Source organism: Ranitomeya imitator, chromosome 4 (genome assembly GCF_032444005.1).
Source record: "Ranitomeya imitator isolate aRanImi1 chromosome 4, aRanImi1.pri, whole genome shotgun sequence".
In the NCBI taxonomy this organism is placed as follows: Eukaryota; Metazoa; Chordata; class Amphibia; order Anura; family Dendrobatidae; genus Ranitomeya; species Ranitomeya imitator.
This window is the reverse complement of record NC_091285.1, coordinates 530,676,712-530,698,594: the sequence shown is the minus strand read 5'-3', so window position 1 is coordinate 530,698,594 and position 21,883 is coordinate 530,676,712. Positions and strand designations below refer to the sequence as shown.

The 21,883-nt window shown below is 45.3% G+C and overlaps 1 protein-coding gene across 2 annotated transcripts in view; it reads right to left on the bottom strand.

Annotated features, from left to right (window-relative positions):
- The window catches only part of AP3S2 (adaptor related protein complex 3 subunit sigma 2), a 123,096-nt gene that overhangs the window by 6,479 nt on the left and 94,734 nt on the right, over positions 1–21,883 (bottom strand). Inside the window, exons 1-2 of one of the 2 annotated variants that reach the window (XM_069766188.1) lie at positions 14,608–15,080; positions 9,288–9,395 (exon numbers count right to left, since the gene is read on the bottom strand). In XM_069766188.1, coding sequence (XP_069622289.1) covers positions 9,288–9,395; positions 14,608–14,850 — 351 coding nt within the window. In that variant the 5' untranslated portion in view covers positions 14,851–15,080. Of the gene's footprint in view, positions 1–9,287; positions 9,396–14,607; positions 15,081–21,883 lie in introns of those variants that run through there. The other variant, XM_069766187.1, reaches the window with a different exon arrangement.

The following is a 21,883-nucleotide window of genomic DNA, read 5'->3' as shown; positions in this document are numbered from 1 at the left end:
ACATGTGGCTTTCCAATTTTAGGCCAGATGGTGTCGTTTACATAAACCTGGGGATGTAGCTTTTTTAAGACCTGTCAACAAGAATCCATCAATTATTTTAATGTTTCATTTTGGTCTTTTGACACACTCCGTCCCGAACAGGGTCACAGTGACTAGGTGGGGTGGCTTTTATGTTGTTTTTGTTTAATTAAAATTACCGTATGTCAACTAAGAGCCCTATATTATATTCCTGCACTACTGCTATTCATTTCTTTTTTGCAGGGTATTTGCTTATTATGCTTTTATCCTGAGTTTTGATTGTATAAAGATCTATATTGTATAAAGTTCTATAAACTGTAAACATCTAAGGCTAATAAGTAACATGGGTAAAAAAGCCCCAGCATGTGGCTTTTCAATTTTAGGCCAGATGGTGTCATGTAGCATAAAACTCAGGATGTTATAGCTTTATTAAAGACCTGTCAACAAGGATCCCTCAATGATTTTAATATTTCATTATGGTCTTTTGACACCCTCTTTTTAAGTTCATTACTTAATGTGGTTGAATAACTCTTCTTATATTTGAATGTCAATCTCAAGCTTAAAAGGAACCAGTTACCATAAAAAATGGTATTTACCAGCAGCCCTAGTGATGGTCTTTTACAAAATATTCGATAGGCCAATATGATGTTTGGCTGCAAGGCAAAAATTAAGTTCCTGTATATTCTCCCTGCAGCTGTTTGCCTTCAGTCATCCAGGTAGCACTAGGGCTGTGATCTCTCTCCCTGCCCCTTGTATGACATCTTGCATGCAGCGCATGTGCAGAGAAGGCTGTCACTCAAGAAGCAGGAAGACCGATTTTATTTGGGGAATGAGGATAGGTGTTAGCCTTATTTATTATTTTTTATGACCTGTGTCACTGTTTTGTTATTTGCAATAAAACTTTTTGCATATGTTGATTCCATAGCATTTGTATATTTAGTTCTTCTTTTGTTTCAGGAAGACCGATCACAGCACACTGTAGAAAGCACGGACGGCTCAATGCTGGTGATGTCGCCCACTAGACAGGAAGTGAGCGGCTGCAGGGAGAACATAACTTAATTTTCTCCCTGCTATCAAACATCACATCTAACAGCCACATATGTTTGAAAAGTTATTAACCTGTAGATTAGCACCCTGACTGCAAGAAAAGACTGGTTTTAATTTACAAAAAAAAGGTTCACAAAAATAAATAAATAAAATAAGGGATCTCCGAGTTGTACTAATCTTTTGGAATCCACATAGACAGCTGCATCTGACAAGCTAAGTCAGATAATCAGGGCACTGTTAATGTCCATCATAAAGAATAGAACAGAGTAAATTGTACCAGAAATTTATGATACAACACACAATGATATAACCACATATTTTATAAATACAGAAGTAATTGAATAGATGCAGATAAGGACAATGAATTGGTTCACTCTACCCAAAACACGTTGTGTTCTATTTAGCTGTCCGTGATGACACATTATCTACGGAAGTAGTTTAATCTGTAATGTCCATTATAGATAACTGAAGTCAAATTCCAGCAGATTCTAGAAAGAGAAGTCATGAACTTTCCCTAGTATTACTACCTAGTCTCACAATGTGCAGCTCCTCTCATACCCGAGATCTGGCCCATCCCAGACACAAGACACGGAGTAATAATGCTCAGGAGATCTCGGTGAAGATATCAAACATATCATCTGTATATTGCTCACAAATGTGTAATATGCATAGTGAAAAATGGAAATAACTGGAAAATTAATTTTCTATTATTAAAAATCCTATTACTAAATCTCTGCAAAAAGTGGATTATCACACAGTGCTTGTATTTTAATGTTCAGTGGAACAATGATTTATACTATTCTCTCTATTGTTTAGGACTACATATCATCTCAATATGTAGCAAAGCCAAGCAACACAAAGCCAATATCTAAACACCTTTTCTGGCTAATAAAAAAAGTGATAGCACTTTATTATTAAATGGGTTGTCCACCTTTGGGGAAAAAACATAGTTACTTACCGATAACATTACTTCTCAGAGCCCATGACAGCACCACAGAGAGAGGGGATCCGCCCTTCAGGGACAGGAAACCTACAGGATAAAAGGGCGGTACCTCTCCCCTGCATCAGTTTGGTTTACAGAGCACCGGAGGACCTCCAGGTTTGTGACAATAAAAAATATACAATTTTATCATATTGCTTAACAAGTGAACACCGTGTCTATATAGAAAAAACACACGTCATACAAAACAATGTGCTCACTGCACACGTGATGAGGGGGGTAAATAAGCAAGTGCTGTCATGGGCTCTGAGAAATACCGTTATCGGTGAGTAACTATGCTTTTCTCAGTCCCCCATGACAGCACCAGAGAGAATTGCAGAGATTATTGCTTAGGGAGGGACCACAGCCTGCAGAACCCTTCTTCCGAAGGTTAGGTCAGATGAAGAGGCTAGGTCTAAGCGGTAGTGTCTAAAAAAGGTTGAAGGTGATGATCAAGTGGCCGCCTTACAGATTTGATCTAATGGTACCTCCGACCTTTCGGCCAAGGAAGTCGCCATAGCCCTTCTAGAGTGGGCCTTCAGTCCCTTCAGAACGCCGTTCCCAGTGGATGAGTATGCCAAGGCTATCGCGTCTGTTACCCATCGAGCTATAGTGCCTTTAGAGGCTCTGAGCCCTTTCCTGGGTCCCTGGAAGCAGATAAAAAGAGACCCTTCCTTCCTATGCTGCTGGGTGGAATTTATATACTGAACTAGACACCTTCTCACATCTAATGTGTGGAACTTTTCTTCTTTCTTATTTCTAGGGTCTGGACAGACAGAAGGAAGGAAGGATTATTTCCTGAGACCTATGGAATGTGGACACTACTTTTGGTAGATAGGCAGGGTCTGTTTTTAGTACAACCTTATCATCCAGGATTTGTGTAAACGGAGGGTTTGCAGACAGGGCGTGGAGATCACTTATTCTGCGGGCCGATGTTAGGGCTATTAGGAGGGCAGTTTTAAGTGATACAATTTTAAGGGGTATTGATTCTATAAGCTCAAACGGGGATTCTGTTAAAGCTGACAAGGCTAGATTTAAATCCCAGGCTGGTAACGTATGTATAGTTACTGGTCTAGAGCTTGCGGCTGCTCTGACAAACCGTGTTACCCAAGGGTTGGCCGCTATGTTTTCACAGTACAATGCTCCTAGGGCTGCTATCTGTACTTTTAAGGTACTTACTGAAAGGCCTAGATCTAAACCCTTTTGTGGAAATTCTAATATTTCAGCAACTGGGACTCCATCTTGTAATCTTACCCCGGAGGTGGACAAAAATTTTTTCCAGGTTTTGCCATAGATTTTTGTGGTCACGGAACTTTCTACTTTTCATTAGAGTAGAAACTAACTTGTCCGAAAACCCTAACTTTTCCTCCAACTATCCTCATCTCAGCAGTTCTGCGAAAAGTCAGGGAGGACAGGTCCAGGCTCATCCTAATAGCCCCCTTCTGGCCCAAGAGGACCTGGTTCTCCTGGCTGAGGATGTTATCGGTCACCGATCCCTGGGTTCTTCCGGACCTCCTATCACAGGGACCGGTGTTCCACCCTCAGAGAATCTCCACTTGACAGCGTGGAATTTGAGAGGTCACTATTGAAGGAAAGAGGATTTTCGGACAAGTTAGTTTCTACTCTAAGGGTACCGTCACACAGTGCCATTTTGATCGCTACGACGGTACGATTCGTGACGTTCCAGCGATATTAAGATAAGGGATCCTGCTGAGAATCGTACGTCGTAGCAGATCGTTTGGAACATTCTTTCGTCGCTGGATCTCCCGCTGTCATTGCTAGATCGGTGTGTGTGACACCGATCTAGCGATGCGTTCGCTTGTAACCAGGGTAAACATCGGGTTACTAAGCGCAGGGCCGCACTTAGTAACCCGATGTTTACCCTGGTTACCAGCGTAAATGTAAAAAAAAACAAACAGTACATACTTACATTCCGGTGTCCGTCAGGTCCCTTGCCGTCTGCTTCCCGCACTCACTGACTGCCGGCCGTAAAGTGAAAGCAGAGCACAGCGGTGACGTCACCGCTGTGCTGTGCTTTCACTTTACGGCCGGCAGTCAGTGAGTGCGGGAAGCAGACGGCAAGGGACAGACACCGGAATGTAAGTATGTACTGTTTTGGGTTTTTTTTTTAACGCTGGTAACCAGGATAAACATCGGGTTACTAAGCGCGGTCCTGCGCTTAGTAACCCGATGTTTACCCTGGTTACCCGGGGACCTCGGCATCGTTGGTCGCTGGAGAGCTGTCTGTGTGACAGCTCTCCAGCGACCACACTACGACTTACCAACGATCACGGCCAGGTCGTATCGCTGGTCGTGATCGTTGGTAAATCGTATAGTGTGACGGTACCCTAATACTCTTGCATACGCAAGACTCTGTGTCCAAGGAATCGTGAATGCATCTACGGCCTGAGGGTTCCCCCTGGGGTCTAGGGAACAAAAGGTTTTCACTTTTCTGTTGTGCATATTGGCAAAGAGGTCTATTACAGGGATTCCCCACAGATCTGTAATTTTGTCGAAGATGTACTGATTTAGAGACCATTCTCTGTGTTTTAATTGGGTATGGCTAAGGAAGTCCGCTTTCTGGTTCTCTACTCCTCTTATATGTAGGGCAGAAAGGGATAGGAAGTTGTTCTCTACTGGGCTGAAAATTTCAGAGATGGTTTTCATTAGTGCTTGAGACCTGGTCCCCCCTGGTGGTTTAGGTAGCCTACCACTACTCTGTTGTCCAAAAATACTCGGACATGATGCCCTTGTAATTTGTTTAGGAAAAACAGTAATGCACGACTCACTGCCCACAGTTTGAGGAAGCCCCGTGTTATTGACCTGTTCATACCCCCTGAGTGACCCTGTTGTCTAAATGAGCTCCCCACCCTGTGGGACTTGCATCTGTGGTAACTATCCGAGATACCTCTATCACCCAGGGAATCCCTTTTGACAGGTTGTTGGGATCCATCCACCAAGCTAGGGAATGAATAGTAGATAAACTTAAGAGTCATGTGACTTTCTAAACGTCCCCTTAGTATAACCTGGTTTCTCAGAATGTCCCACTGGAGATGTCTCGTGTGGAGTTGTGCCCACTGAACTGCTGGAAGGCAAGCAGAGAGGGACCCCAGTAATGACATCGCCTTTCTCAGAGTCATGGAAGGGTTTTTAACGAGCTTCTGACACTTGATTTATTATCTTTTGCCTTTTCTGGACTGGGAGGCGACATTGTTGAGAAATAGAGTCCAAGATGAGACCCAAAAATTCCTGAACTCTGGTTGGTTCTAGTTTTGATTTTTTAAGGTTTAGTAGCCATCCTAAATTTTTTAGAGTATCTATCACTCTGTAGCATTGTTGACGGCAGAGTTGGGTCGAGTTGCTCACAATCAGAAAGTCGTCCAAATTTGAGACTATCAAAATGTCTTTCTCTCTCAGATGGGCTATCATCTCTGCTATCAGTTTGGTAAATATGCGGGGTGCAATTGATATGCCAAAGGGAAGAGCTCTGTATTGGTATTCCCTTATCTCTCCTTTCATTACCACTGCTAGTCTGAGGAATTTTTGACACTTCTTGTGAATGGAGATGTGGTAATACGCGTCGCTGAGATCCAGTACTATCATGAAACAGTTTAGAAACAGGTTTTTGATCGTTGACTTTATTGACTCCATTTTGAATCTCTGGTTCCTTACATAAGTGTTTAACTTCCGTAAGTTTATTATTGTTCTGAAGGACCCGTCCGGCTTGGGAACTAGAAATAATGGGGAGTAAAATCCCATCCCTCTCTCCAGAGGGGGGACTTCCTGGATGACAGCTTTGTCTATCAGTTTTATAATTTCCAGTTCTAGGGCTTCTTGTTGTTGAGGAGAGGACCTCAGTGGCGTTACAACATAGTTTTGGGGAGGTAGGGATAGAAAGTCTATTCGAAGCCCCAACCTTATTAAGGTTAGCATCCAAGGGCTAGTTGAAATTTTCTCCCAGGCCGGGAGGAACTGAGATAATCTCCCTCCCACCCTGGAGGAGTTGTCACTTGGGGGGGGGGGGGGATTTCCTATCCCGTGAGGAATTACCAAAAAGGAACCCCTTGTCTCTTCTTTTCCCTTCATCCCATCTGCTCTGCTCCCTCAGTGGTTTTTTCCTAAAATATTTCCTATTCCGAAAGGGCCGTTTAGTGAATGGTGGGGCCAGGTAAGGGAACCCTTTTTTCTTGTCACCTGCTTTCTGCCAGATATCATCCAGAGTCTCTCCAAAAAGAAACTTGCCCTCACATGGGATTGAGCAAAGATTTTGTTTAGTTTGTAGGTCACCTGGCCAACTCTTTAGCCATAATGTCCTCCGGGCCGCATTTGAAAGGGCTGCAGATTTAGATGCTAGTTTATTTGAGTCGGCTGAAGAATTTGCCAAAAAAGCCGCCGCTCCTCTTGTCATAGGGATAGACTCTAATACTTTATTCCTAGGCACCCCATCCCTCAGCTGTTTTTTTAAGCTGTCAACCCAAATCATTAGGGATCGCGACGTGCAAGCAGCTGCTATGGCTGGTCTTAAACATCCCCCTGCCGATTCCCAGGCCCCTTTAAGGAAAGCATCTGCTCTTTAATCAAGAGGATCTTTCAGAGTTCCCATGTCCTCAAAGGGTAGTTTTAGCTACCGCAACGTCGAGTTTGGGGGCTTTATCCCATGAAGTAGAAGCCTCCTCTTCAAAGGGATATTTTCTTTTAACCGATGAGTTCTTTCTCTCTGGTTTTTCCCACTCCTTTTTAATTAAGGCTTGGATGTTCTCATTAAGGGGAAAACCTCTACGCTGTTTTTGACCTAGTCCTCCAAACATTATATCTTGGACCACTTTGTCAGGACGAGGGTCCAACACCCCCACAGTAGACCTTACTGCCTTTACAAGTGTGACTTCATCTAGGGGGAAGCAATGACGACCTCCACTCTCATTATCTGAGGAGGAGAAGGAGGAGTCCTGTGTATCTGAGTCTCTACTCTCGGAGCTGGAAGAATCAGGCTATGTGCACACGTCACGATTTCTGGCAGAAATTTTCCTGACAAAAACCTGACATTTCTGCCAGAAATCCGCATGCGGTTTTTTTTCGCGTTTTTGATGCGTTTTTTCCAAATGCATAGAATAGCGGGAAAAACGTGAAAAAACCGCAAAATTAATGAACATGCTGCTTTTTTTTACCACGATGCGTTTTTTTTGTGGAAAAAAACGTATCATGTGCACAAAAATTGCAGAATGCATTCTAAATGATAGGATGCATATGTCTGCAGTTTCTAATGCGGTTTTATCGCATTTTTATCGTGAAAAAACCTGAACGTGTGCACATACCCTCACAGTGAGGGTAGGCAATATGTTCCTTCCTTTTAATTTCCCCCCTCCTTTAAGTCAGTTTCTACCTCTGACTTAATTATGGATCGTAACTCAGAATCAAAATTTGGGGTTTCCTCACAGAGGACTCGTCCTATACAGGAGTCACACAACTTCTTATCCCAGGATTGCGGTAAAGCTTTTTCGCACAAGGGGCAGGTTCTGTGTTTTGTTTTCCCCAATCTTTTCCTTGGCTAAGATAAACGGAGAAGAGGGAACCCCAATTACAATAGCGAACTTTCACGAAGATCACTCACCAATCTGATGCAACCACAGGTACCGGTTCTGGAGGAGGGGTAGGTTCCTGTAGAGTAGGGTCCGTAGTTGGTAGCTGTTTAAGCACGTGGGAGCTTTTGCTGCGCTGTGTGGAAAGGCTGCTGGACCTAGAACTCAGGGTGCCATCAGGAGTTCGTTTTTTCTGTATATCTGGTTTTGTCCGTTGGTGGTGGCGCAGTTGCTGCTGCGGCGGTTGGAGCTGCTGGTCGCTGTCTTCCATGGTGTACCCTTAGGATGGCATGCAGCAAGGAGCTCCTTATATCTACCGCTTTTTAAAAATTTGTGCTTATTAGCCCCTCCCCTGTGGCTGCGTCGCTGAGGAAGCGCAATCTTTGTTTTTCCCCTTATCCTCTTCTCTGCGCATGCGCACGCCAAATGACCCCGAAATGCTGTATATAGATCCGGGGCGGCGGCCATCTTGGTAAACCTCATGTACTCAATGCACACGCGCCCGCCCCAAACCGGAAGTTTGTTATCATTTCCAGTGTCGGCGCCATCTTGGAACTCCTCGTGCGCGTCCAATCGTGGTAGCCCCTATCTCCTATCCAGAGTGGCGGCTGCGCTCCCCCTGCTCACGCTCCAAACCCCTCGGTCTCAGCAGTGGTGGCTTCAGACACCACCGCACCAGCTGTAACAGGGGCATCCCCGCTGCCAGGACTCGGACTGGCTTTGGAACACTTCAGGTACCATCCTAGCAGGTTTCCCATCAGGGACAGGAAACCAAAACTGATGCAGGGGAGAGGTACTGCCCTTTTTATCCTGTAGGTTTCCTGTCCCTGAAGGGCGGATCCCCTCTCTCTGTGGTGCTGTCATGGGGGACTGAGAAATTCTATTTTTCCTACACAAAGGGAACCTGTTGCATGATTCGTGCTACACAAGCAGCTGGCAGCACAACTGCAGACATATATCCCTCTCTAGAACACTCCAGAGGTTCAGAGACAATATATAGACACAGGAGAAGCTTTTCCCAATGCCGCCGCAGGTGACTGAAATGTGTCTCGCGATGGGGAGAGACCTGGCAATCACCTGGAGAACAAAGGCAGAGACGAGACTAGTCCAGCTCCACCCATGGCCGGCTCTTCACAGCACTGCTAGAGTTGATTGACAGGTCTCTCCTATATTGAGACACTTAACTACCTGCAGCCATGCTGAGAGAATATATTTAAAAAGTATGTTTTCTCTGAAACACTCAATATATACCTGGCAGCAATCTTACAGCCAGGCCCTAATTCATGTTGCCTGCAGTTTGGGCAGCATGAAGAAAGTGGCAGGTTCCTTTAAATGCGTGTAACTGTGGCTAAAGATCATTTTTGCAATTGGGTTTCATGAAAATTTTGTGCAGTGATTGCCTTCTACTCACTGGCTGCAGAATATGTTATCTGAAAAAATTGTCAAGTCAGCCCACTAGGAATTTTTGAGAGGGAGGTTGTAACTCGTACCTGTCTTTTTCGGAACTCTCCTAAGCTGATCTATGACCAAATAAGAGTTCAACGTGAAAAGACACAAAGAACCGTTAAAGGCAAACTCTTTACATGCAAGTAAAAAATAAACGTCGCCAAAGGTGGATATCAAAATCGCAATATGAAAAGTATTTGCTGTTCTTCATAGAAACTCACCTCTGATTTTTCCAATTTGTTTTGGGCTTCAACCTGGGCAACAACTTCATTCATATTTGTCTCCAGGACCATACCACCCATCACCATTTCATGTAATATATAATGTACCTGCAGGCAAAGCAAAAAACAATCACTGACCTGGTCTCAAATCGTGCTTTACCTTTAAAGGGATATTAGAGTTGTGTTTTCAACACCACAAAACTCTCCAGTTTCATTACTTGTTGCTTGGGGGGTAGGCCCTCCAACTATGTCTGGCCAGTAGATTCTCCTGGTACAACACATTAACCATGTGTCAGTGTTCTGAGTCTAAACGGTTATCTATTCTTGCATATATATTTGAACAAGCACATGGAAAGGGTAAGTGAGAGCCATGATTAGAAGTGCAATGGAAGCTGTGTGCTGGTGGGGTTCAGAGGATAGGGATCCTACAAGACTGATAACAGGTCAGGAGCTGTAGGAGAGGTAGGTGAATGCTGTATAGAAATCAATGGGCTAGACAGATATGATCTCAGGAGTTAAAGAGGTTGTCTGAAACCTAACTGAATTTGTTATGATTTTCTACTTAATGTAAAAAACTAAGCACATTTCTAATTAACTTTAAAAAAAAAACAATTCTTATCCTTCCCTCTCTAACATCATTTTTTTTTCTTACAACTGATCACATTTCATTTGAATCTCAATATGGTATCCCCGGTCGCCAATGTGTTACATACATTGAGCTTTGACAATGTCCTCCCGCCCCGGCTATTAAGAGAAGTGTCGAGCTGGTAAAATCTCTTGCTGGCTCGTCACTTCCCTTTAGAGCTGACAAGGACGTGCGTGGTTAGTGCGTAATGACATGAACACAGTGTTGATCAGGGGCAGCATACAGAGCATGTGTCAGTACTGAAAACCAGCTCAGTAATAGCAGAAAATAGCCCAGCCCCTGAAAGAGTCTTCCCTTATGGTCCATTTCAGGGTGGAGGCAGCAGCTACGGTAGTGACCACAGCACCTGTCCCCCTCCCCCCCCCCCCCCCCTTCCCGATGATGTCTCATTTGAGAGTCCCCACTGTATGCTGGGAGATTCAAATAAAACGTCATGGGGTGTCAGAAAAAAAAGACCAATAGCAAGAAGAAAGGGTTGAAATTCTATTTTAGGAGATTAGAAAATGCTTAGCGTTTTTCAGAATAAAAAGAGTATCATATTAAACTCAGCTATGTTTTAGATAACCCCTCTGAAGCCTGGAACGTTACTACTGCACATACATGGCCAGGGTTTGGTGGTCAGTCTCCTTGGCAACATGCTGTACACAGCTTAAAAAAATACCCCTGAAAAATGAACCTTTATTAGAACAATTATTAAAAACGTTAAACCAATACAGCAAAGAAAAATAATTAGATATAATCAAGATACAAGATACAAAATCTTCAAGTATAGCCCCAACAATTGCACATATATCAGGACAATGCCCAGAAAGAAAATACTGCAGCTTTCCCTGTATGGCCCTAACCCAGCACAACCTTACCACGGAGGTTGGCACCCTAGGATTAGCGCAAATGACACACTCACTCAACGGTGGTCTGCCCTGTGCGGTCCTATTAACCCCTTAGTGACGGAGCCAAATTTTTGAAATCTGACCAGTGTCAATTTATGTGGTAATAACTCTGCAACGCTTCAACAAATCCCAGTGATTTTGAGACCTTTTTTTTCGTGACACATTATACTTTATGATAATGGTAAATTTAGGTCAATATGTTTTGTGTTTATTTATAAAAAATATCAAAAATTTGAGAAAAATGTTAAAAAATTAGCAATTTTCAAAATTTGAATGATTATCCATTTAATCCAGATTGTCATACCACAGAAAACCATTAATAAATAACATTTCCCACATGTCGGATTTACATCAGCACCATTTGTAAAATGTTCTTTTATTTTGTTAGCATTTTAGGAGGTTTAAAAATGTAGCAGCAATTCATCATTTTTTCAAGGAAATTTACTAAATTTATTTTTTAGGGACTTAACCATATTTGAAGCGACTTAAGGGGTCTCATATATTGGGAAACCCCCAAACGTTATACCATTTTAAAAACAGCACCCCCTGACATATTGAAAACTGCTCATAAAGTAAAGGAAGGCTGACAGCACTCACTCTCATAGGGCGCTCGTTCCACGTCCAGGGAACCCTTCCCGGATATCTTAACAGCTTCAAGGTAAAGGGACAGCGCTCCAGTCGGGTGTTTAAGGTCCAAAATTTTTTATTCCAGCCATGATAAAAAGATTAACAGCAACGTTTCGACCGTACAATCGGTCTTTTTCAAGCATACACCAGAGTGTTTGGGGCCGTCTTAAATAGTGTGGACACCACGCAGGGAGCCAATCACCATTACAGACCCGCCCCCTTAACCATATAATATATACAAATAATAAAAACAATCCCAAAAGGGACATCAAACATATGTGCAAGTGTGCATCGCATAAAACCAAGACATCGCCATATAAGTACATGCATTTAATAGCGCACAATAGTTCAAAGAGACCATTATGCAGAGACGCCTCGCGTTAAGCTGCGGCTCCATCCCGATCATGTGATGGGCGTGGCTATGACGTGGAGCGCTGACGCCTGCACTCCATGACGGATGCCCGCATCTGCCGTTCGGTGCAGGGACCCTATAGGAGCTTGTGGCGTATAAGCGTAAGTACATTCCTCCTGACAGAATCAACTTAATTGGAGACGCTGTGCCGCACATAGTATACCGGTTAATTTGATTGGCCAAATGTGGAACATGGCGCCAGTGGACATGAGTGTTCAGAAGCACACAGGAAGTGCCCCCTATTGGTGATCCATTACTATGGAGACGAATATACAGCGTATAATTGCATGAAAATCAGAAGATGAACGGCATATCTTTGAACTATTGTGCGCTATTAAATGCATGTACCTATATGGCGATGTCTTAGTTTTATGCGATGCACAATTGCACATATGTTTGATGTCCCTTTTGGGATTGTTTTTATTATTTGTATATATTATATGGTTAAGGGGGCGGGTCTGTAATGGTGATTGGCTCCCTGCGTGGTGTCCACACTATTTAAGACGGCCCCAAACACTCTGGTGTATGCTTGAAAAAGACCGATTGCACGGTCGAAACGTTGCTGTTAATCTTTTCATCATGGCTGGAATAAAGATTTTTGGACCTTAAACACCCGACTGGAGCGCTGTCCCTTTACCTTGAAGCTATATTGAAAACTGCTGTCAGGTAGATTATTAACCCTTCAGGTGCTTTACAGGAATTAATGCAAAGTGGTATGACAGAAATGAAAATGTGCATTTTTATTACCTAAATGCCGCTAACTTCTGAACAGATTACTAGAGATGTCAGTCTCTAAGGCCACTATTTGGTCATGAATTGCCATGGCAAACATCAGGACCACAAAATCATGATCTGAGGGCACCAATTGGGATAAAGAAGAAGCCCCCACACTCTGTTAACCATTTATAATGATGTAGTCACTATTTACAGCAGCATCTAAGGGGTTAAACAGATTTGGACGGTGCAAACACTGATCGTGGCTGATACAGCAAGTTGTTAGCTATAGTGTACAGCCGACAGCTGCTGGATTGTCAACTGTATGGGGAGGCTATTCTCTTATATGTCAGGTCAGTTAAAAGACGTATTGGCTGTCATTAAGGGGTTAAAAGACTAAATTATTGGTAAACACTTCACAAAATATAAGATCTAATGAAGCTCAAAGTAGAGCAAAAAATCTATGCAAAAGCATCTCAATAATAATATCAGATAAGTCAAAATGATGAGCTCACAGGAGTATAGAAAGGCAATAAAAAACATGAGAACCAACAAGTGTACAATAATCAATCAATAAAGAGTATAATAGTTGTATCAAATTAGTCCATACACTGTAAAAGGGGGCTATGTGGGCAAAGATAAGGTTATAACCTGTGTGTAAACTCATTAGATACGTTCAAGATTAGTTCCATAAAAAAAAAAAAAAGTTTACTGTAGAGGCGTGCCCCTAGTCAAAGCACGGCCTTGCTCCATACAAATGTATGGAGCAAGGCCGGGTCCACTAGTCGGGTTCCAGACAGGATTATGCATAACCAGGGCCGTATTTAAATTTTCTGCTGCCCTAGGCACTGTTAGTGCTGCCTCCCCCATTGGTGAGTATGACACTATCGGCAGTGACTTTGCCATAAATCGCTGACGTGAAAGTAGCCTTTTGCAGCAGATTCGGCAGTTTTTCCGCATCTGTCGCGTAACGGATCACTTACGGCAACACTGTGTACGGCCTCATTCATTCCTTATGGGAGTTGCGGACATGTGCGGTTTTGCTGCGATCCAGCAAATGCGGTACTTGCAGCAATGGAAAAAAACACTGCTAGCAGTGTTTTTTTGTCTCACCGCAAGTGCAAAACCGCAAATGCCGCACATGTCCGCAAGTAGCCATCACTACCTGTCCCTGCACCTTGCTAGCTCATCCTTAACCATCCCTCCCTGACCTAAAACTACATTAGAAAGCTTTAGAAAAATAATTTATTAACTGACATATTCCTATGATAATGAGGGCTTCAGGCTACGGCGTAGACAGGGAAGGACAGTCTCCGGGTCTCCATTCTCTCTCTGTACACACCCTCAGTCCCTGCCTCACTACCTGTGCTGCACTGCGCACATACATCCCTCCACCAGACCCGGTAATCACCGCTCACAGTAGCATACCGGCAGAGGTGAATGTCGGTTTTCTTGTACCCGGGGTAAGAATTCATTTTGCCCCCCCCGGCAAACACATGCGATTTGCACAATTAGTCATGTACCTACAAGCTCTCAATGTTCAGTGAAAAGCAGAGAGAAGCAGAAGAGAAGCTCGTTGTCATCTGACCATAAGTGTGAAAGTCGCATGTGAGTGAAGTGTCCATGTGACGACTACTGGAACCTGCAGAGCTGAATCCTGACATCGCAGCTTCTGAATTCTCACAACGCATGCACTGCACATTTTTATGATTCTCCCTGGCCGGTGGACAGTCATGTCAGCACAAGCATGTGATTTGTATACTTCTGACTAGACGTGCCTGGCCTCGCTCAGTTCATTTTCATTGAGTGAGGCCACACATGTCTAGTCAGCATGTGACCACATGTATGTAAAAATCGCCAGCACGAGAGAATCCTGACAGCGTGCAGGGTGCACTGTGAGAAGTCAGAAGTCTAAAGACACATAGAATGACTGCAGACTCATTACAAACCTGGACATCCCCTTTAATGCTCCTAACATAAATAAAACATGAGAGTTAGTTAGTATCACAAATAACATTTACATCCAGGTACCTGATAGATGACGTCGCCTCTGGAGCCGTTCTCCTTTTCTTCATCTTGTCCAGATCCCATGATGAGTTTTCTCATCCACAGCGGTCTCTGCAGACCTCCATCTTCTCCGCTCTTTTGCAGAAAATCTCCACATGACGCCCTTAAAGATACACGTGTCATTATAATGCTCCTGACTGAAATATTGCCCCTCACTAAATTGTCTGCACAAAACATGACCCCCACACTGTCACTCTTATGGTACATGCTCTTTACACTGACCTCTCCTTTCCATACCGGCCCCCTCTTCCCACTGTCCTCTCATACTGTGTCCCCCTCTATGGGCCCAGTATTTATACTGTACTCTCTCATCACAATCCCCCTCCTTGGTATACTGTCCGCTCCTGGCTCTGCCCTTACACTGTCCCCCATGCTACAAACCCACTACTCAAGTCTCTATTCTGTGCCCACTCACTTTTCTCCCCCCATACTGTCTCATCACACTATTCCCCTCCCTCCTCATACTGTCTCCTCTCACATCCCTCCTGTTCACCATACTGTCTCCTCATATATTTACCCCCTCGCTTTCTAAACTGCCTGTGCACTTGACTCCCCATACTGTGTCTGCACACATCCCATCACCCTCACTCCCCGTACTCTGTCCACATACATTTTTCACATCGCTACTCATACTGTGCCCGCATACATTCCCCCGTTCGCTCCCCATACTGCCTGCACCCATCCCCCGTACTGTTTCCTCAGACATGCCAACCATTGCCCATACATGCCCCCCATTCCCCAGTACTGTTTCCTCATACATGCCCCATTCCCCCGTACTGTTTCCTCATACATGCCCCCCATTGCCTAGTACTGTTTCCTCATACATGCCCCCCATTCCCCCATACTGTTTCCTCATACATGCCCCCCATTCCCCAATACTGTTTCCTCATACATGCCCCCATTGCCTAGTACTGTTTCCTCATACATGCCCCCCATTCCCCAGTAGTTTCCTCATACATGCCCCCATTTCCCCATACTGTTTCCCCATCTCCACCTTTGCTCTTCATTTTGTGTCCTCAAATATCCCCCCACAGATTAAATCCCCCATCCCCACTCAAATTCTCCCCACACATAATAAATCCCCCTATCCTCACTCAAATTGTCCCCACACATAATAAATCCCTCATCCCCACTCAAATTGTTCCCCCTCCCATCTTGTATGAATGGCTCAGCTTTCCTCCCCCTTGTATGAATGGCTCAGCTTCCCCCTTTGTATGAATGGCCCAGCTTTCCCCCCCCCTTGTATGAATGGCCCAGCTTTCCTCCCCCTTGTAGGAATGGCTCAGCTTTCCTCCCCCTTGTATGAATGGCTCAGCTCTCCCCCTTGTATGAATGGTTCAGCTTTCCTCCCCCTTGTATGAATGGCTCAGCTCTCCCCCCCTTGTATGAATGGCTCAGCTTTCCTCCCCCTTGTATGAATGGCTCAGCTTTCCTACCCCTTGTATGAATGGCTCAGCTCTCCCCCTTGTATGAATGGCTCAGCTCTCCCCCCCTTGTATGAATGGCTCAGCTTTCCTCCCCTTGTATGAATGGCTCAGCTCTCCCCCCCTTGTATGAATGGCTCAGCTCTCTCCCCCCCCCCCCTTGTATGAATGGCTCAGTTTCCTCCCCCTTGTATGAATGGCTCAGTTTCCTCCCCCTTGTGTGAATGGCTCAGCTCTCCCCCTTGTATGAATGGCTCAGCTCTCCCCCCCTTGTATGAATGGCTCAGTTTCCTCCCCCTTGTATGAATTGCTCAGTTTCCTCCCCCTTGTATGAATGGCTCAGTTTCCTCCCCATTGTATGAATGGCTCAGTTTCCTTCCCCTTGTATGAATGGCTCAGTTTCCTCCCCATTGTATGAATGGCTCAGCTCCCCCCCCCCCCCCCCTTGTATGAATGGCTCAGCTTTCCCCGGCTCCTGCTCCCATCTTACACGCATGGCTCGCTCCCCCATCCACCCTCCTTCATTCCTCCCCCCCCCCCGTCCTCCCTCAGTCATACCCACCTTTCCACTACAGCGCCTAGGCATGCTCCTGATGAGGCAGCGGATGAGGGATCTCCTCCCAGACCTGGATTAACCCCTTCCCAACCTGTGAGGCCACGTAGGCGTCATGAAAGTCGGTGCCAATCCGACCTGTGACGCCTATGTGGCGTCATGGAGGGATCGCGTCCCTGCAGATCGGATGAAAGGGTTAACTCCAATTTCACACGATCTGCAGGGACAGGGGGAGTGGTACTTCAGCCCAGGGAGGGTGGATTCGATCGCTCTGATTGGCTGTTAAAAGTGAAACAGCCAATAAGCGCAATTTGTAATATTTCACCTATGAAAAGTGGTGAAATATTACAATCCAGCCATGGCCGATGCTGCAATATCATCGGCCATGGCTGGAAACCCTGATCTGCCCCCCGCCACCGATCTCCTCCCCAGTCCTCCATTCTGTCCCGTACTGTGGTTCGCTCCCCTCCGTCCTCCTGTCCACTCCCCCGTCCACCTGTCCGCTCCCCCCGTGCTCCGATCCACCCCCTGGTGCTCCGATCCACCCCCCCTCTCCGTGCTCCGATCCCACCCCCTCATACTTACTGAGCCTCCCGGTGTCCGTCCGTCTTCTCCATGGGCGCCGCCATCTTCCAAAATGGTGGCCGCATGCGCAGTGCGCCCGCCGAATCTGCCGACCGGATCCAGGTACATTTTGATCACTGTAATAAAACCTATCACAGTGATCAAAATAAAAAAAATAGTAAGTGAACCCCCCCTTTATCACCCCCATAGGTAGGGACAATAATAAAATAAAAAAAAAATGTTTTTTCCACTAGGGTTAGGGTTAGAATTAGAACTAGGGTTAGGGTTAGAATTAGGCTATGTGCACACGGTGCGGATTTGGCTGCGGATCCGCAGCGGATTGGTATCAGTTTTCCATGAGGTTTACAGTACCACGTAAACCAAATCCGCTGTGCCCATGGTGCGGAAAATACCACGTGGAAACGCTGTGTTGTATTTTCCGCATGTCAATTCTTTGTGCGGATTCCGCAGCGGTTTACACCTGCTCCTCAATAGGAATCCGCAGGTAAAATCCGCACAAAAAAACACTGTAAATCCGCGGTAAATCCACAGGTAAAACGCAGTGCCTTTTACCTGCGGATTTTTCAAAAATGGTGCGGAAAAATCTCACACGAATCCGCAACGTGGGAACATAGCCTTAGGGTTAGGGTTGGAATTAGGGCTAGGGTTGGAAATAGGGTTAAGATTAGGCTTGTGGTTAGGGTTATGGTTAGGGGTGTGTTGGGGTTAGGGTTGTGTTATGTTTGCTAATGACAGGTGTTATGAAGGCAATCCAGAAACACAGTGTGCTTAGCGATCAGAGCGCACACAGTGATCTGACAAATACCCAAAAATACAAGAACGAGCTCTGAGACGTGGAAACTCTGTAGACTGCACACCTGATCCTATCCTAAACACAACTAAAAGCGGCTGTGGATTGCGCCTAACAACTACCTAGGCAACTCGGCACAGCCTAAGTAACTAGCTAGCGTGAAGATAGAAAAATAGGCCTGACTTGCCCCAGAGAAATTCCCCAAAGGAAAAGGCAGCCCCCCACATATAATGACTGTGAGTAAGATGAAAAGACAAAACGTAGGGATGAAATAGATTCAGCAAAGTGGGGCCCGATATTCTAGGACAGAGCGAGGACAGTAAAGCGAACTTTGCAGTCTACAAAAAACCCTAAAGCAAAACCACGCAAAGGGGGCAAAAAAAACCCACCGTGCCGAACTAACGGCACGGCGGTACACCCTTTGCGTCTCAGAGCTTCCAGCAAAACAAAAGACAAGCTGGACAGAAAAAAAGCAACAAAAAAGCAAAAAGCACTCAGCTATACAGAGCAGCAGGTCACAGGAGCAATCAGGAGAAGCTCAGATCCAACACTGAAACATTGACAAGGAGCAAGGATAGCAGCATCAGGCGGAGTTAAGTAATGAAGCAGCTAACGAGCTCACCAGAACACCTGAGGGAGGAAGCTCAGAAGCTGCAGTACCACTTGTGACCACAGGAGTGAATTCAGCCACAGAATTCACAACAGTACCCCCCCCCCTTGAGGAGGGGTCACCGAACCCTCACCAGAGCCCCCAGGCCGACCAGGATGAGCCGCATGAAAGGCACGAACAAGATCGGAAGCATTAACATCAGAGGCAAAAACCCAGGAATTATCTTCCTGAGCATAACCCTTCCATTTAACCAGATACTGGAGTTTCCGTCTACAAACACGAGAATCCAAAATCTTCTCCACAATATACTCCAATTCCCCCTCCACCAAAACCGGGGCAGGAGGCTCAACAGATGGAACCATAGGTGCCACGTATCTCCGCAAAAAACGACCTATGGAATACATTATGTATGGAAAAGGAGTCTGGGAGGGTCAAATGAAAAGACACAGGATTGAGAACCTCAGAAATCCTATACGGACCAATAAAACGAGGTTTAAATTTAGGAGAGGAAACCTTCATAGGAATATGACGAGAAGATAACCAAACCAGATCCCCAACAAGAAGTCGGGGACCCACACGGCGTCTGCGATTAGCGAAAAGTTGAGCTTTCTCCTGGGACAAGATCAAATTGTCCACTACCTGAGTCCAGATCTGCTGCAACCTATCCACCACAGAATCCACACCAGGACAGTCCGAAGACTCAACCTGTCCTGAAGAGAAACGAGGATGGAACCCAGAATTGCAAAAAAATGGAGAAACCAAGGTAGCCGAGCTGGCCCGATTATTAAGGGCGAACTCAGCCAACGGCAAAAAGGACACCCAATCATCCTGGTCTGCAGAAACAAAACATCTCAGATATGTTTCCAAGGTCTGATTGGTTCGTTCGGTCTGGCCATTAGTCTGAGGATGGAAAGCCGAGGAAAAGGATAGGTCAATGCCCATCCTACCACAAAAGGCTCGCCAAAACCTTGAAACAAACTGGGAACCTCTGTCAGAAACAATATTCTCAGGAATGCCATGCAACCGAACCACATGCTGAAAGAACAAAGGTACCAAATCAGAGGAGGAAGGCAATTTAGCCAAGGGCACCAGATGGACCATTTTAGAAAAGCGATCACAGACCACCCAAATGACTGACATCTTTTGAGAAACGGGAAGGTCAGAAATGAAATCCATCGAAATATGTGTCCAAGGCCTCTTTGGGACCGGCAAGGGCAAAAGCAACCCACTGGCACGAGAACAGCAGGGCTTAGCCCTAGCACAAATCCCACAGGACTGCACAAAAGTACGTACATCCCGTGACAGAGATGGCCACCAGAAGGATCTAGCCACTAACTCTCTGGTACCAAAGATTCCAGGATGACCAGCCAACACCGAACAATGAAGTTCAGAGATAAGTTTATTAGTCCACCTATCAGGGACGAACAGTTTCTCTGCTGGACAACGATCAGGTTTATTCGCCTGAAATTTTTGCAGCACCCGCCGCAAATCAGGGGAGATGGCAGACACAATGACTCCTTCCTTGAGGATACCCGCTGGCTCAGATAAACCCGGAGAGTCGGGCACAAAACTCCTAGACAGAGCATCCGCCTTCACATTTTTAGAGCCCGGAAGGTACGAAATCACAAAGTCGAAGCGGGCAAAAAATAACGACCAACGGGCCTGTCTAGGATTCAAGCGCTTGGCAGACTCGAGATAAGTCAAGTTCTTATGATCAGTCAATACAACCACGCGATGCTTAGCTCCTTCAAGCCAATGACGCCACTCCTCGAATGCCCACTTCATGGCCAGCAACTCTCGATTGCCCACATCATAATTACGCTCAGCGGGCGAAAACTTCCTGGAAAAGAAAGCACATGGTTTCATCACTGAGCAATCAGAACCTCTCTGTGACAAAACCGCCCCTGCTCCAATCTCAGAAGCATCAACCTCGACCTGGAACGGAAGAGAAACATCTGGCTGACACAACACAGGGGCAGAACAAAAACGACGCTTCAACTCCTGAAAAGCTTCCACAGCAGCAGAAGACCAATTAACCAAATCAGCACCCTTCTTGGTCAAATCGGTCAATGGTTTGGCAATGCTAGAAAAATTACAGATGAAGCGACGATAAAAATTAGCAAAGCCCAGGAACTTTTGCAGACTTTTCAGAGATGTCGGCTGAATCCAATCCTGGATGGCTTGGACCTTAACTGGATCCATCTCGATAGTAGAAGGGGTAAAGATGAACCCCAAAAATGAAACTTTCTGCACACCGAAGAGACACTTTGATCCCTTCACAAACAAAGAGTTAGCACGCAGGACCTGAAAAACCATTCTGACCTGCTTCACATGAGACTCCCAATCATCTGAGAAGATCAAAATGTCATCCAAGTAAACAATCAGGAATTTATCCAGATACTCACGGAAGATGTCATGCATAAAAGACTGAAACACAGATGGAGCATTGGCAAGTCCGAACGGCATCACTAGATACTCAAAATGACCCTCGGGCGTATTGAATGCAGTTTTCCATTCATCTCCTTGCCTGATTCTCACCAGATTATACGCACCACGAAGATCTATCTTAGTGAACCAACTAGCCCCCTTAATCCGAGCAAACAAGTCAGATAACAATGGCAAGGGATACTGAAATTTAACAGTGATCTTATTAAGAAGGCGGTAATCAATACACGGTCTCAGCGAACCATCCTTCTTGGCTACAAAGAAGAACCCTGCTCCCAGTGGTGATGACGATGGGCGAATATGTCCCTTCTCCAGGGATTCCTTCACATAACTGCGCATAGCGGCGTGTTCGGGCACGGATAAATTAAACAATCGACCTTTAGGGAATTTACTACCAGGAATCAAATTGATAGCACAATCACAATCCCTATGCGGAGGTAGAGCATCGGACTTGGGCTCTTCAAATACATCCTGATAATCAGACAAGAACTCTGGGACCTCAGAAGGGGTGGATGACGAAATCGACAAAAATGGAACATCACCATGTACCCCCTGACAACCCCAGCTGGCTACCGACATGGAATTCCAATCCAATACTGGATTATGGGTTTGTAGCCATGGCAACCCCAACACGACCACATCATGCAGATTATGCAACACCAGAAAGCGAATAACTTCCTGATGTGCAGGAGCCATGCACATGGTCAGCTGGGCCCAGTATTGAGGTTTATTCTTGGCCAAAGGTGTAGCATCAATTCCTCTCAATGGAATAGGACACCGCAAAGGCTCCAAGAAAAACCCACAATGTTTAGCATAATCCAAATCCATCAGAT